Source organism: Scardinius erythrophthalmus, assembly GCF_964197995.2.
Source record: "Scardinius erythrophthalmus genome assembly, chromosome: 7".
In the NCBI taxonomy this organism is placed as follows: Eukaryota; Metazoa; Chordata; class Actinopteri; order Cypriniformes; family Leuciscidae; genus Scardinius; species Scardinius erythrophthalmus.
In genome coordinates, this window is record NC_138227.1 from 15,827,159 (window position 1) to 15,844,131 (window position 16,973).

At 37.4% G+C, this 16,973-nt stretch overlaps 1 protein-coding gene across 2 annotated transcripts; it reads left to right on the forward strand.

Annotated features, from left to right (window-relative positions):
• The first annotated feature begins 519 nt into the window (after positions 1-519).
• Positions 520-15,050, forward strand: dyrk1ab (dual-specificity tyrosine-(Y)-phosphorylation regulated kinase 1A, b). Of its 2 annotated transcripts, XM_081371177.1 has the most exons (11): positions 520-1,260; positions 6,517-6,713; positions 6,958-7,050; positions 8,060-8,248; positions 8,464-8,611; positions 8,711-8,997; positions 9,107-9,253; positions 11,150-11,290; positions 11,381-11,684; positions 11,796-11,920; positions 12,023-15,050. In XM_081371177.1, the coding sequence occupies exons 2-11, from the start codon at positions 6,594-6,596 to the stop codon at positions 12,614-12,616; spliced, it is 2,148 nt and encodes a 715-aa protein (XP_081227303.1). In that variant the 5' UTR covers positions 520-1,260; positions 6,517-6,593; the 3' UTR covers positions 12,617-15,050. The 2 variants fall into 2 exon arrangements, with proteins under 2 accessions (XP_081227303.1, XP_081227304.1); XM_081371178.1 differs by lacking the exon at positions 6,517-6,713 and having other exon boundaries at positions 1,109-1,260; positions 12,023-14,878.
• Positions 15,051-16,973: the final 1,923 nt, after the last annotated feature.

Here is a 16,973-nt window from a genome sequence, read left to right on the forward strand (position 1 = left end):
GCTAAGTAAGATGTGCATAAAGTTTTAATAAATAATAAACTTTCAACATCATAGCTTGACAAAACACAATGAGAATCAGGATAAACTTCCAATGTCCTCTGATGTTTTAGAATGTTACTGATCCTAAGCTTTGTATCAATTGTTATATATATATATATATATATATATATATATATATATATATATATATATATATATATATATATATATATATATATTTTTTTTTTTTTACTTATTATATAGTATGTTTTACCTAAAATAAACAGATGTTTAAAGCTGCATCATTATTGTGTAAACATAAGATTTTGCATAATGCATAGGCTAGAACAAACTCTGTGTAAGCTGTCAATAAAGCGCAAAATAAAAAGCAGCCCCATGTGGCATTAAATTGTTCAGCGTTTTGAAAAATTATTTTCTGTGTAAAGGTTTTATGACAGTTTTACTTGATTGACACATTGCGTGCAGCAACCTTTACTGTCTGCTTCCCCTTACAAATCGTCATTTGAACATCCGGGTACTGGGTTGCTTGATTGACAGTTGCCATAGCAACATCCCAGGCTGTCGCCATTTTGTCAGTTGCTTTTTTAATCTTTCAAATGTTTTCGCTTCCCGCCGGAATAATGCAGTCACGCGCTCGTAACAGTGGCGATTTTGGAAAGGCTTCGCCAACCGCGTCGGACTGAAACCGACACCGGGACAAAGAATCGGAATGTCAGGAATATATTTAGTGGGCTAGTCGTCCGTGTCTCGGGTCCGCCGGGCCGGTCCGCTGCGCAGGTTTGGAACGCGCGCCATTTTGTGAAAACTGACAGAAAAGCTTAACGTTTTTTTTTGTTCACCTTTTTTATGCAGCTGTTTCTATAATATCTGCACGTCGTTGTTTTTAGTGATTAAGTTTGCTCTTGAAAACAATAACTTTGCGCCTCCACCTCTCCAGAAGCGAATAATCTTGAATGTGCGTTTCCGACGCTAGCTGGTTAGCTGCGTTCGTTAAAGTCCCTGAGAAAGAGCGCTAACTAGCCGCTAGCCTTCACTTCACCACCTATAAACCATTGTAAATACACACATGAAGACTGACACAGGCAAAACTGAACTGGAAAGACGCTGTTTTATCTGCCAATTAAAATAAAAAGCATTTAGCCCCGTCTGGCTCAGTAACGTTACATTAGGGGTGTCTCATCGGAAGCAGCGTAGAGAAACTGGATCAGTCGCTTCACTTTACTGGATCTGGGACTTTAAATGAAGATCACACCATCAAAGGTGAGTCTTTGACATTTGTAGAGGTCTTATAGAAACATAGGGGGTGTGTAGGTTTGTTTACAAATCGCTTGTTTGGTAAGTTAGAAGCTACAGGCTAACGTTAGTTTGATTTGGCCTAGATGGCTAGCCGATTAAGAACGTCCCTTACGTTAGTTAGCGATCTTTTTTGATACACCAAATAGCTTATCCGATCATCTCTGCCGGATTTTACACTCCTCAAGCCTCAGTCGTGAGCTTTTGTACTGTTTTTAGAAAAGTCTGCTAGTCGTTTAACGGGTAATGTTAACCCCCGTGTAACGTTAGCTCCGCTAGGTCAGACTGCAGGGGCAAATGTGGTTTGTTCAGCCTAACGATTTTGTATACCAGCAGAAAGTCGGCCAGCTGGTCATTGCAAAAGTGTATCATCACATCAGTCTGATGGGAGTGCTTGACTGGTAACTGTGTTGGTGGTGGTGGTGGTGATGATGATGATGATGATGAAGCCCCATGACTAGCGTGTTGTCAGTTAGCCATCAGGCTGGTTTCCTGTCGGGGGAGGGGGGCTGACATTAGCCTGCGATGTGATGCTTAACCATAGTTATCCAGCAAACATTGCTCAGTCATGTAGTACGGGTTTAGACTTTTGCGTGACGATGGAGGCGTTAAACGAGTCCGATCGACCCCGATGAATGGCTAAGCCAGCTAGACAGGTAAGGTTCGCTTTACCTGTCACTGTCAATCAGTTGAACTCTGCTTAGTTTTCTAGGCTAGCTGAGTATTCAAGGGTTTATATCAAGTTATTATGGTTAATGTGGAGGAATTGATGGCACGCTACTCAGATTTGCATTTGTCAGTCTAGGTAACGTTAAAGCTTTCTGAAGGATGCTTTCGCCTTTGCTTGATGAACAATGATCTCTGACCAGGTAAATACAAGGCAGGCTGTAAGATTTGCCCTCACTGTCACCTGAAGGTTCAGCTTTAGCACTGTTATACTTGCAGCCCTAATAAAAGTACAGTTGGTTCAGATATGAATGTAATATATACACACAGAGATGTCCCTTAAATAAGGTCATGGTTGGATGCGTCTGTTTCCCAGAGGTAAACTTTATTCTGAAAGTTCATAGGTAGATCTATGTCAGATGCAATCTTTTTTGTCTATCACTTCCTCCCACAAATGTGATTGACAGTGGCCTCAGTATAACAGAGGGTTTTGTGCTTATTTTTAGGGATGCACAGATTTTTTTATAGCCAATACCAATTTTAACAAACTAGTAGTAGCCGATTTTAAATACCGATATTTGTTACTTGCTCTCTTATATGAACTTCTGTCATTAAAATATATTAGTGTTCTCATCATGTATTAAATTAGCAAAGTTCAAAAACGTATGCATTAAGGTATATGAGAGAGTTTTATTGCTGCATCATCAAATAATTTCTATTGAACATGGATCCATTTAACATTCAAAAGGCCAACATAAATACAACACAACAAAGATACTCGTGAAATAAACTGCTTTTCAGGTAGGTCTAGCAGTAGTTTTCAGGCACAGAAATAAAGTAATCAAAGTAAAATAACATTGCATACGCTTTACTGTATGAATTAAAATATACTGTGGTACACAAGCATATCATTTCTCCACTGTTTATGTTCATGTTAAACCTAACGTCTATGTTTACAAGGATACTCGCCAAGATGTGCACTTTTTTGTGAATTAGAAAAAGCAAAAGAGAACTCAATTTAGTATTTGCATGCTGTCTGAGACGCAACTTTGTGGCTTTTTAAAAATAAAACTTCTCACACAGTGAGTAGAATTGAATTCTCTTTCTCTTCTTGCACTTGAATATTTAAATTCGCAAGACTTCAAAACGTGTAACGATAAACTTCACTGAAGATGCAGCACTAGACTGATCAGGACAGTGACCGTTCCGTCAACTGTCCCGAGCGTCGTTCACGCTGGCACCGATCAGTCCTTATTTTCAAGCCCTGCTGTATTTTGTACAGATTTCATTTTGTTTTGGGAAGTAGGCTATTTAATTATTTTACCCATAATCCAAAACAATCCAATCCAAAACATTGGATTATGCAACAGACATGATACAACTCAATACCTTCACACAATTAATAAATAAACAATTGATTTGTTATATCAGCTTTTTTCATGCTATAGTTGATATTCCAATGGTTGTAAATTGATCAGAAATTGGCTGATAAATATCAGCAGCCGATAAATCGGTGCATCTCTGCTTATTTCAATCACACTATAAGATTATGTGTGAATTTTGCTACATATGATATGCAGAAATAGGCCTACATGCACAAAGGGACCAGGATCCATACTTTCGCTCATTTGTTTTCTTCTCATACTCCATAGATATTCCCATATCCCTTTCCCCAGCATTTTATTTGAATTGTTTTTGAGTTGTATCGGTGCTGAAATCCAGCTAATCTGCTGGAGTGTCATTTGAGAGCTTCTGTTTTGATTAGCTGTTTAGAAATTTATTTAGATTAATTATATCTTACTTTAACTTTTAATGGGAGAATTGGAAGAAAGTTTTTACTTTTTGAACGCCTTCAGGTATCCTTGGTTAAATTAGGCAAAGTTTAGTTAGAAGTTTTGAAAATTTAGGCTTACTGGTAGAAGTAGGAATTTATTGTTGCCCAAGTTTAAAAAACAAAGTACACATGCATGCGCACTACATGCCCAGTATTGATTTGAGTAATATTTTCTTTAATATGTTTTGTCCGTTTATTGCAATGTTTTTTGTTTTTTTGTATCCAAGTTTATTTGCGGTCCTTATATCCATGCAGTACTCTTAAGGAAACGATTAAATGTGTTGGATAAGTTAGTTAACACTTATTCCAATGAAAGAAAATGTTTTACAATTATTAAAGATTAAATAAAATAATAAATGATAAATAATGCATTCAGGTTAGAATTTTTTATTTATTTATTTTTTGAAGCAGAAACTATTGTGCAATTATGCACCTCTTAGTCTATTCATCCCTGTGGTATTTGTAAATTTCAGTATTCATATGTCTAATGGTTAAAGTTGACTATTGCATGGCTAGATTAAGTCACTTTAACATTTATTAGTTTGAAGTGGAATAAATAGGCTAGTAAATAAGCAAAAACCAACTGCTTTTACTCTTTGTTGCTTAGTCATAACTTGGGTGCAGGTTTGTCTTTGTTTGCTGCACTTTTTTTTTTTTTTTTTGTTCATGTGCTCCATGCCAAATATTAAGAGGAATAATGTTTTTGAAAATTTAGCACATATGTTTGCAATTTGAGAAAGGAAGGTGTCAGTGGCTATCATGAACGCCGTTAAAGTACAGGGAGCTGGCCTGCTATTAAACTAAGTAAGGGCCAGTTATGTTGATACAGAGCTTTATTATTGATCGGAAAATGTTTTATTTAAAGCCATAACTTTTCTAGGTTCTTTTTGCATGTGCATTCAGCATTTGTTTAATTCAGTTTGGCATTATTGAGAGATGGTAATTTAGTGATCACATTTCCCCACTGTACAATAGTCAAAGGAATTTGCTGTATGTTTACCCGGGCATGTCATAGGATAAAATGACTTAAAAACGCTGAATTAAATGAGTTTTGGATTAGATGTCAAAAGCTCATGCGAATGATTTTATTATTCATTTATTTATTACAAATCACATCACAAGTTTGTTGTTAAAAAGCAAATAATACTTAATTAGTCCTACTTAATTTTATTTATTTATGTTTTACTTGATTCCATCCTTTAAAACAGGATAATCACAGATCAGTAAACAGTAAAGTTGAGTGACATGCAGAATAGTGAAATGCACTGCTGAGGGTCATGTTGAATGTTTAGCCTATATTTGCAAAGGCTTGTTGACATTTTGTATGCTACCAACTTTATAATTATAATACAGTCCTAGACATTCTCACAAAAATTGTTGCATTTATTCTTTGAATTATAAAGGCAGCTTATAAATCACACAGAAACAGCACTAGACATACATTTAGAGGGACTTACATAGTGCAAAATATAATGTTGTTTCTGTTTGTATTATGACATAAATCAGTTTTCTCTTGTTGAATTGCATGCAGTCCTTGATAGCATGAATCATCAAGCCTATATTGAAAAATGTGCCATAGCAGAACAGCTATATATATATATATATATATATATATATATATATATATATATATATATATATAAGAAGCATCTGCATTAAAATTTACTGTATTTTTAATTATAGAATCAATTTTAAATATTTATATTAGCAAATGTAAAATGTGCTGTGAAATATGTATTATTATTTCATAGGCTTTTGGCTTGAAAATCTTTTGAAATGGTTGTGTTTTAGGCTGTAGAAGTGTTTCCATCCTCTGATATTTTGTGGATCACATGAATTCTTTGCCCTGCCTTAGTTAGGTCAGCTGAATCATTCTCTGCTCCTACACCATGAGTGGGGTCTGAGCTGCTATTTTGCTGTCAGGCTCCAATGTGGTGGATGCTTCATCTAAGTGTGCCAAAGTTCAATTTTATTTCTTCTTTATTTCTTGTTTTCTTATTGGAAAATGGGAGCAGCTCTGCCCTGGCAACAAAAGTAGGCTATTTGCATACTCTTCTGTGATTGGCTTGAACATTGATGGGCTTGCCAAATCACACTGTATCTTCTTGGTGATAGGCTATGCTAATTAGGTGCTGTTGCTGGGATTCTGAATAGTGGTGGGATTCTGTGTGGCTGTGGTGCATTGTGTTGCCTGGCAAGAGATGCTGATATATGAGCAAGCTCCTTATAATTATCACAATTTACAGCTAAAAGAGGACTGATTTCTGACCAAATTTTTTGCTCTTGACATGAAATTTGCACTGTACTCTTTTCTATTTTTATTTAGAAATTGAGACGAGAACTGTTGTATTTTTCTTTTCTTTACAGCTATATTAATCGATTCTATGTATTTTTGCTCTTTTTTTTCTTTAATTGCTAGTGCCCTAAGTTTTCTGGCATTTGCACTTAATAGGATATATTCTGATAAATAACATTACATAAATACACACATTTTTGTACATAATATATATATTTGCTTTCTCTCCTGTTTTGTGTTAGTTCTAGTGCTATAAGCCTGTGCTTCACTTTGGTTACATAAAAATCTCAGGGATGGGTTTGCTCTCCTAAAACAGAGAAAAAAGGATACTCTTATTAACCTGAAAGAGGTTTGCAATTCAAAGGATCACAGGGAGAGAGGAGAATTTTGTTCTAACACACACTAATTTAGCTTAAATTTCCTCCAGGGGGAGAGACCTCAGCATGCAAACCCTCGTCTGTCCGGCTTGCACCCTCTCTTTCTTTCCATGCTGCTGGTCTTCAGATGGCTGCTCCCATGCCTCATTCGCACCAGCAGTACAGTGACTGTCACCAGCAGAGTACAGACCAGTCTGTCGCTGTACTGCCATACAGTGATCAGACACAAGCACTCACTGCCAGCCAGGTACTGAATGCTCCGCTTTTGTTTATTCACTTAGTTTTTTTTTTTTTTTTTCGTAAACACGCAAATCTGAATAAACATGGATGGAATATGCTCAATTATTGCACTTTGTAAAATTAATTCTTACTGTTACATTTCACCTTGTTTATAGATTATTTTTCCTTGTTGACAAAAGTAGTTGGATTTGTTGAGAAATAATAAATATCACCTATTAAATCTTTGTGTTGCCACTTTTTTTTTATTGCAGAGGCACATGCCCCAGTGCTTTCGTGACCCCACTTTAGCTCCTTTGAGGAAGCTCTCCATAGACCTGATCAAAACCTACAAACACATCAATGAGGTGAAGTTTCTTCATTTTAATCCTATTTCTGTGTTTTGCCAGATTACTGTCCTTGTAGTAGTTAAGCACCAAATGAAGATGAAAAGTAGTAATAAAGAACACAATTAGAATACTATATGTTAGGGCTGCACAATTAATTGAATTTCTAATCGCGATTACGATTACGGATGCCACGATTACGTGATCGTTCAAAGCCGTGATTACAGAAAAAAAGGTCCACTTACATTATTCTGCGTGCTTAAGAGGTGTTTTGTTATTTTGTGAGAGGCGAATCACAACTACTTAAGAGTACCCAGCACAATAGGTACTACCAGTGACATGCGAAACGCCAGCACCTGCCATTTTTAAAAAGCCATGTACACAGCCTAAATATTTATTCCACAAACTAACTCTATGAACATGGAAAACAGTGATAGATGCGATCACTTCAGAGTTCCTACTGGCAGTGCGAATACAACCAGGAAAACGGCCCTAGTGGAATATTAGTTCTCGGCGAACCACCCTGGTGGCTACTGGCTACTTCCTATAACTACGTTTCTAGGTCTACACCGGTGCGAAAGCCCATATTAAACCATGCATATTATTTTTACAAAAAAAAAAAAAATTATTAAAGACGAAACCAAACCTATATATAGTTGACATTTGAGACTTAATGCTATAGAAAAGCAATAAAAGTTTTTCAGGAAGAGTGTTTTCAGCTTGTTTTTATTTATTTTTTTAAATAAAAATATGGCATGCAGTTGGTTCAAACATTTGTATAAAGCTTTTCAAAACATCATTCAGTGTAAATTGTGATAATCGTAATTAATAGGCCTAATCGCAATTACAATTTCAAGGGAATAATCAACAATTATGATTTTTGTCATACTCGTGCAGCCCTACTATATGTGAAGGTATCTATGAAAAGTCTTTTAGGAAGTTCTCAGACTAAATAATAAAGTTATGAGCACAACTATGCTTACGTATTTGAGACTGATGCTGTGAAACTTGCTTTCACTCCTTTGTATAGGTGTATTATGCAAAAAAGAAACGACGGCATCAACAGGGTCAAGGTGAGGACTCCAGCCACAAGAAAGAAAGAAAAGTCTTTAATGATGGCTATGATGATGAGAATTACGACTACGTTGTCAAGAATGGGGAAAAATGGATGGACCGCTATGAAATTGACTCTTTAATTGGAAAAGGGTCATTTGGACAGGTATGATGTTTTTGAGTCTCTTCAGATTTATTTTGTCAAGGAAAATAATAGTAAGAAATATCAACTTTTGCCATGATGAAACATGTTAAATTATTGTTTTGGACTTTGAAAGCAAAATCCATATGTAATCAAGTTTTCAGAGTAGTTTAGATATTTTATAAGTGAATGAAACTTAAAATGATTGTCTTATGAATGTAATTGACACATGATTTTAGGTTGTAAAAGCTTATGACCGAGCTGAGCAAGAGTGGGTAGCAATTAAGATCATCAAGAACAAGAAGGCCTTTCTGAATCAAGCTCAAATTGAAGTGCGGCTTCTCGAGCTAATGAACAAACATGACACGGAGATGAAATACTATATAGGTAAGTTGTAACTGTTCAATTCTTTGATTTATTTTCAAAGTCTTTACACACAGTGCATTACTTCAATTCAAAATCTAATGTTGTTGTTTTTTTTCTCAGTACACTTGAAACGGCATTTCATGTTCCGGAATCATCTTTGCTTAGTATTTGAAATGTTGTCATACAACCTGTATGACTTGTTACGAAATACGAACTTCAGAGGTGTCTCTTTGAATCTGACACGGAAGTTTGCCCAGCAATTGTGTACAGCACTTCTGTTTCTTGCTACACCTGAGCTCAGCATCATCCACTGTGACCTAAAGCCAGAGAACATCCTGCTATGTAACCCCAAGAGAAGTGCCATCAAAATAGTGGACTTTGGGAGCTCCTGCCAACTGGGACAAAGGGTATTACGAACCACCTTGTTTATTGCTTGTGTGGAGAATGTTAAAAATGACTGTGTGGTGATTGTCACAGTATGCTTAATTTAATTTTGTATTCCTCCTCCCACATCAGATATATCAGTACATCCAGAGTCGATTCTACCGCTCCCCTGAAGTGTTATTAGGAATGCCATATGACCTGGCCATTGATATGTGGTCTCTGGGATGTATTCTGGTGGAAATGCATACAGGAGAACCTCTCTTTAGTGGAGCAAATGAGGTAAGCTATATGAAATTGTATTGATTATTAATGATCATGATTATTCTTACTAATTTACTTCCATAACATTCCATTGATTCTCAATCTTTTAGACTCAAAAGTCATTTTAAAAGTAATTTTTTACTAAATTTCTACCTGATAAAATATTTTAATTAATATAATATATAAAATGCCTGAGGAGTTATAAGATTTGATTCATTTATATGACTTTACCAGAATCACACTTTTATAATTCTTCAAATTATGCTCATTTGTAATTCGCTTTGGATAAAAGTAGGGCTGTACTGTCCTAGTCGATTAGTCGATTAGTTGGTCGATACGTTCTGGTTCGACCAAAATTCTGATTGGTCGATTTTCTGCCGCGTTTATTTCATCAGTTTTGCCGCGCTGAGGCGCGCTCATTTCATCAGGTGGAAAGCACTAACTGCTAATGGGGGTGTTTTCAGAGTACCCTTGTTTCACTGTAACAGTCTGTCTTCAAAACACCCCCCTTGTTTTCACCTTTTTTGGATTAGTCCAACCCAAGAGAGAGCGTCGAGCATAGAAGGTTTGATGCTGAATATTATTTATTTAATTGTGAGAGCGTTTAATAGTCAGTCCTCTTCTAACATGTCAACAACAAAGAAATCGACAGTGTGGCAGCATTTTGTTAAAATTGATAACATGAAAAAGGTCGAATGCAAAGTTTGCAAGCAACAGTTTTCCACAGCTTGACGACAAACATGACATATCATCTAAAAGTGGTAACGTTAAGCTCACTTGTCTGCGTTTGCCCTGTCTGTTTTGAGTAGGCTATGAACATATCAGAATTTGCATATTTCAATGTTTTAGTGTGATAACCTAACTTTTTTATTTTTTATTTGGAGCCTAATGCGCAATTGCGCTGTGCTGTTGGTTGTGTTAGTTTTGAGCCTAGGATGCTTTATTTTTCAGTTATGCACTTTATTTCGTTTCTGCTCTTGATCTGGTTTGTTTAATAAATATTATTTTTTTATTAAAGTGGACGTGCCTTTTGTGTTTATTAAGAGTAAAATCTTTAAGTTAATATTAATAGTCTATTCGTGTCTCAGCTGCGAAGCTGAGCTCATGTTCAGCCTCGCTCGGTGCGAGGACATGCACGGTGAAATGATAGTGTCTGACAGTTATAACTTATTATTATAACATATGACAAAAATAATTGTCTAATTTTTGTTGCATATTCCTCAACAGTTCTTGTGATGATATCACTAGTTGACAACATAGTACTATTTTCGGAAATCATGATATTGCGCAGGTGCACGTGATGCAGCGCTGTCAGAGCTGACAGACTCGAGTGTCAGACTCATTTCAGTGCAAAATAATTAGGTCAAAAACGATTTAATATACTGCAAATAGCCTACTAGTTGTTTGTTTATTTATAATTCATTTAGGCGGACAACAAGGCTACCAAGTACTGCGCACAGTGCGCATCTAATTAATTTAATGTTTTTGTTTTTTTCTAACGTCATTTTTAGTCGATTTTAGTCGATTTTTAGTCGAAAATTTCAGGACTTCAGTCGACCAAGATTTTCTTTGGTTGAGTACAGCCCTAGATAAAAGCGTCTGCTAAGTGATTAAATGTAAATGTTCAAAGACAAAAAAGAGGCTAATAGGAATATTATCTTTATTTTTTTTAGTTGTTTAGGCTTATTTAAAGCTTGTTTTGTCTTCATTTGAAATTATTTTAAGTTATCTTGAGGCCCCGTTAGAGGTTTGCTTAGGCCCCCTCAGTTGAGATCCACTTACTTCTTGTTTAATGTGTTACAGAATACGGGAGTCACGCCATAGTTGATTGTGGATAATTCTACCTAATTAAAATTGACTGTTATAGTAACAAATAGTCTGACAAAACTTATTTTTAAAATGAAACCCCAATAGGTGGACCAAATGAACAAAATTGTTGAAGTACTTGGGATCCCACCCAATCACATTATGGACCTAGCACCAAAAGCCAGGAAGTTTTTTGAGAAGTTGTCAGATGGCACATGGAGCATTAAGAAGACCAAAGATGGGAAAAGGGTATGTGTTATTGATATTTTGAAGTGGAATCACTATCATGTGAAGTTTTATTATTGTTGTAAGTTCTGTACTCTGCTTTTCTGTGAGCAGTACAAACCTCCGGCATCTCGAAAGCTCCATGCCATCTTGGGAGTGGAATGTGGTGGACCAGGCGGTCGTCGGGCGGGAGAATCCGGCCACGCAGTAGCTGACTACTTGAAGTTCAAGGACCTCATTCTCAGAATGCTAGACTATGACCCCAAGACGCGAATTCAGCCCTACTATGCCCTCCAGCACAGTTTCTTCAAGAAGACGACAGATGAAGGAACAAATACAAGCAGTAGTGTGTCAACAAGTCCTGCACTTGAGCAGTCGCAGTCATCAGGGACCACTTCTAGTACATCCTCAAGCTCAGGTTCTAATATGTTTTAATCTGTTCTGGATTCTGTCTAAACTCTTTACTGTCACTGATTTGATAGTGGTGTTTCTGGGTAAAGCTTAACACAGTTCCTTTGCTTTGCCTTAGGAGGATCGTCTGGAACAAGCACCAGTGGCAGAGCAAGATCCGATCCAACTCACCACCATCGGCACAGCGGCGGGCATTTCGGCACAGCCATGCCAGCCATAGACTGTGACAACCTTTGCCCTCAGGTGAGTCCCCTTGGCTTATCTTGTCAAGTAGTTAAAGGAATTCAAAGTTTGGCCTTCAAGATTGATTTTTTTTTTCTTTTCTGATTTGCCTTGTTTGTGCAGGCGAGACAGCCTTATCATCCACCAGTAGTATGGCCTGGAATCGTAGGACCAGAACCTGTCACTGTAGAGACTCATCCAGTCCAGGAAACCACTTTTCATGTGCCTCCCCAGCATCCCAAGGCATTGCACCCCCATCACCATCATCACCACCACCACGGACAAGTCATAGCAACGCGACCACGGCCGCGACTCTACAACTCGCCCACTAACAGCGCCTCCACCCAGGATTCCATGGAGGTGGTGCACGGTCATCTGTCCATGACATCCCTGTCTTCCTCTGCATCCTCTTCCTCCACATCTTCCTCTTCCACAGGAAACCAAGGCAACCAGGCTTACCAGCTTCGCCACCTTCCTGCCAACACCCTGGACTTTAGCCAAAACGGAAGTTTGAGTATGAGTATGGGTTTGGGTGCCTTCTCAAATCCTCGCCAAGAGACTGGTATGGCTGGACATCCCACGTACCCTGTTGCCACGAACACAGGAACTGGTCACTTTATAGCAGAGGGACACCTGGGCATGAGACAAGGCATTGATAGGGAAGATTCTCCAATGACTGGAGTCTGTGTTCAGCAGAGCTCGATGGCCAGCTCGTGACTTTAGCTGAAATGGGTTTGTTTTTCTGTGTGAATTTTGTTTATTTTTTATTTTTTATTTTTTTCTTCCTTTTTTTATGGTGGTGTTTTCATTTTCTCCTGTTTTTCAAAAGGTGCATAGAGAATAAAAGCTGCTCACTTCTGAGGGGAGATATCACTGAACCGCTACAAATTGAAGAGTATTTAAAAAAAAAAAGTATATATGTATTTCCATCCTTTTACGTTGTCAATTTCTAGATAAGTTAGTAATACTGCAAATAACCATAGTGAAACTGAGACGTCCATATGCCGATTCACTCACCTGCATAAAGTACTTATTTACCATCTGTTACATTTGAAACTAGGAGATTTAATTTAATTTGTTCAATACAGTGAGCATTTCAGATCTGTGAGCTGTCGTACAGCTTTTTATATGTAAAGCAATGCAAAACATTTGTTTAGTTCAAACAAGTGAAACATTAGACATTATAATTTGGCTGGTCGTTCTTTTATTTACCCTTTAAGTGAAACTTCTCTAAAGAGCTGTGTGTTTAAACCTGTAGCGTGTCAAGGAAGCAGTACTTGCAGTGATATTTCGTGTTGTCGGTATCGTGTAACTCTTCGAGAGGGGGCACAAAGCTGCGGAGCTCCGGTGGCGAGCGCTGGCCTAGCGGCGGGGAGGAGCTGTTGTTAGGGCCCGAGACAGGCAGGTGCAGTACTCTTCAGGCCTGGAGTCCTCCAGACCGTGCGGCTTCGACTACGTACATCAACTGAGGAGTGACGGGGGGTGGGGTGGGGGGACAGATCCGGATCCGGATCCAGATGGATCTGGGGCTGCTGTTGAGAACCCTTTGGCCTTATGACTTTTGGACCTTGACTGAAAAGGAGCTGGACTTTATCATTAAATAGAGATGATGGCTGTCCTCTATTTTTAACATTTAAAGAGTCCTTAATTGGTTAGGGAAGGTGAACGAGAGTGGTTATTCAGAGGCCTTTATTTAGCCAAGATTTCTCATTTAAGGGACTCCAAATTGCAGGGTCTTGTTCAAACGTCCCTTACATGACTTCCTAAAATTGCTGAAGTGCGATTTCACATGGAAGGTATTCATTCCCATTAATTGTCTTTTATTCCTTTTTCATTTCTTAATTCCCGTCAAGCATGTGGTTCCCACTGAAAAACATCCGCAAAGATTTGCCTCTTTGTGTTGAACACAGAAGACATGTAATGAGATTTATGTGACTGCCTTTTTTCTCCTCTTGAATTATGCTGTGAATTTTACACAAATCAGTTTTTCTTCTTTATTAGTGTCTTCTTTCTTTCTTTCGTTCTTTTGATATACCAAAGCAGTTGTTTTTTATAGCACTAGGTGTCTGTAAGAAATAATGTAGCAGTTCACCACTTCAGCCCAAGGTTCATCAACGTCCATTTTAGTCTGTATACTCTCTCAAACTGGAACTTTTGCTGAACCACTTTGTTTTAATGTTAACAAAATACTGAAATTCTATGGATAAACCTCCCCGATTTTCATTCTTTTTTCCTGTCAAGGGGAGGGAAAGGACTCTGACGGTTACTCTGCAGGCTACAGAGTAGCTGAGAGATCACAAATTATTCTGAGGAGAGAAAAGTGTTTTGTTTTGTATTTACCTGGTCTATCAGTCAGTGATGCTGCCTTTTATACCTAATTTGATGAACATGCTAATTTCTACCTTTTTAAATCTAAGTGGCTACTTAAATTTATTTATTCAGGCAGTCTACTGTAGCTACTGTGACCTCTGAGTCTGAGTTGAATTTGTTATCAAGTGATTGGTTTGATGCTTGCCTCAGATGTACAATTCAAAGGGAAACTAGGCGACGCGCTGCCACACTGACACTGGGCACATGCATGTTGTTCTGAAGAGGATAAATGTTTATAGGCACTTCAGTCATGTTAAGGATAGCTATGCTCACTCTGATTCTTATATTGGAGGTTGTGAGCCCCCCAAGACCCCCACCTAGCTTCTCACTTGCTCTCATTTCTTCAAAGAAACCTTGTTTGCTACTTCTCTCAATCTTGCAGTTCTTTACAGACAGTTGGACAATATCCTGCCAGAAAGTGTGTGCAGATTTTCCTTTCGCGAAGTCATCACTTGCAGCCAGAGTCATGTTTGGTATATTTGCAAATCTCGCAACGGCTAATGGTAATCGGAAAGAAGGTTTACCTGAATGTTGGCTGGATTTAAAAGTGTTTTTTATATATAAAAACATTTGAATGATGCAGTTTGATGACGTTGACAAAAACATTCCAAAAATCAAAATCTAAAAATTACAGAAACTTTTAAAGAGTGCACCTGTTTCAGCTGTTACTAAATGAGATCTGATTTAGCGCAGTTTTCATGAAATGCAGCCCCTTTTTAATAGTTGAAATAGAATTTATGTATATATTTATATTTTTTTAAATAAAGGAAGTATAGAACTCACTACATTGCTCCTGCTGGTATGTCAATTACATTGCCATGTTTTTGCTTACCTATTTAGTTTTTTTTTTTTTTTTTTTTTTTTTTTACCCTTCTTGTCTTACTCGGTCATTGGACCAAAATCGCTTTTAGTCAGAGGCATTTGACAGGACAACATTAAAGGTAGGGCTTATAACTTGTACCGAAAGAATCTTTCCACAGGGTATGACGCATGTATGTCCACACTTTTCTAATGCTCATGGTTTTGCTAGGTCTGTTTCTTCCCTTTCTCTTAAATGCATTAAATGTCACTGTTTCACAAGATCATGGATTTTGATTCAACATTCTTCTGCCTTTTGATTTTTTTCTTTTTCCAGATTTTCTTGACCCTTTTCATGCAACATGCACTATATAATTGAACAGCATGGGGAAAAAGGATAAGTGTCCACAGATTGTAAGATCTAGTCAAGACTTTGCTGTGTATATGAAAATGCCCTTTGTATTATATTCAAACAGTCTTATGTATGATATATAAAAAATAACTTAATTGACGCGCTCTTGGCTTTTTTCTTTATCACCCTGCTTGTTGCTTCAACACTACATACGTCTAATAATAGAGGACTGCCTAAACGAGTATTTCTGACGAGAACTATTTACATGCGTGACGTTTTAAAATAGTTGCTGTAGATTATCTAATAACAAATGAATAAACAGTGCATATAAATGTTTACGACAAGTTCGACAGACATGATGGAATCAGCTTTAAAACATGGTATATATCCCATTGTTTATTTGGCGGTATTCTCTCTATTGACTGCGCGGCTCGTTGGTCTAGGGGTATGATTCTCGCTTCGGGTGCGAGAGGTCCCGGGTTCAAATCCCGGACGAGCCCAAAATTTTCTATCAAGCATAAACTTCGAAGTCACAGCGTTCAATATAAATGTCCCGTGTTGAATTCTGAATACAGTACGCAGGTTTTAATTGCGAAAAAATAATAATATTTAATATGCAAGCACCGAGCAGTGTTTCTATTCTGTAGTTCAACTCTATTGCAGCGATCCTATTTTGTAATCTGTACAACGCGGTAAATTGTGATTTTATGATAATATGTTTTAGAGTCTCTACGCGTGACATATTAGGTGTTTGAATAGCCTATTTGGCGTTAAGATTATTAGTGAAGAGAATCCGGAATCGGTTCTTTTGAACAACTCGTTTCAAAGAATCGGTTCAGATTCAGCGATTCTTTACGCCATAACGTAGTTACGAAATCTCATGATCCATATTTAAAGAGCCATTTGACAGGTAATTTAAAACAAAACTGGAGTATTCAGAAATGAGATATTCTAATGATACGGCATTGTAGTTTTAGAGACAACTGATTTATTTTAGTAGCCTAGCTACCTCTAATTCAATATATGAATTAATAATAAATAATGTGTAATCATTGAAGTTATATCAACATTGTTCTCGATTGTCACAAATTCATAACTAATATTTTATGTTAGGGGGGTGCTTGACGTTCAGCTCCCTCTCTCTGGACTTTAGAGGTGGAGCTTACGGTAATCCCTAAACCTTATTAGGTTAAGATCCACCCATTAGGTCCACAGAGGTGGAGCTGGACGTCATTTGGCTCTGCAGTGAGCAACACCACAACGTTGGGAATTTTATTGGGAATAAAAATGCCCGGTCTTTGCTGCCATCTACAGGATATACGGCTTTAATGAGAGAATCCTGTCAGGTGCCATTCAACTGAATGATTTCGACTCTCTGATGAACTCCGGAAGAACTAATCGAGTTGGGTTTTTGAACATCGTTCACTGATGACTTTGTGCATTTACATCAGTGAAAGATAAGGCCGATTTTCAAAAGGGAAAACTGCTTACAGACTCTCAACAATTGAGCTATGGAGACTGAAAAACGATTGACGTTTATTCAGTAAAGTGTAA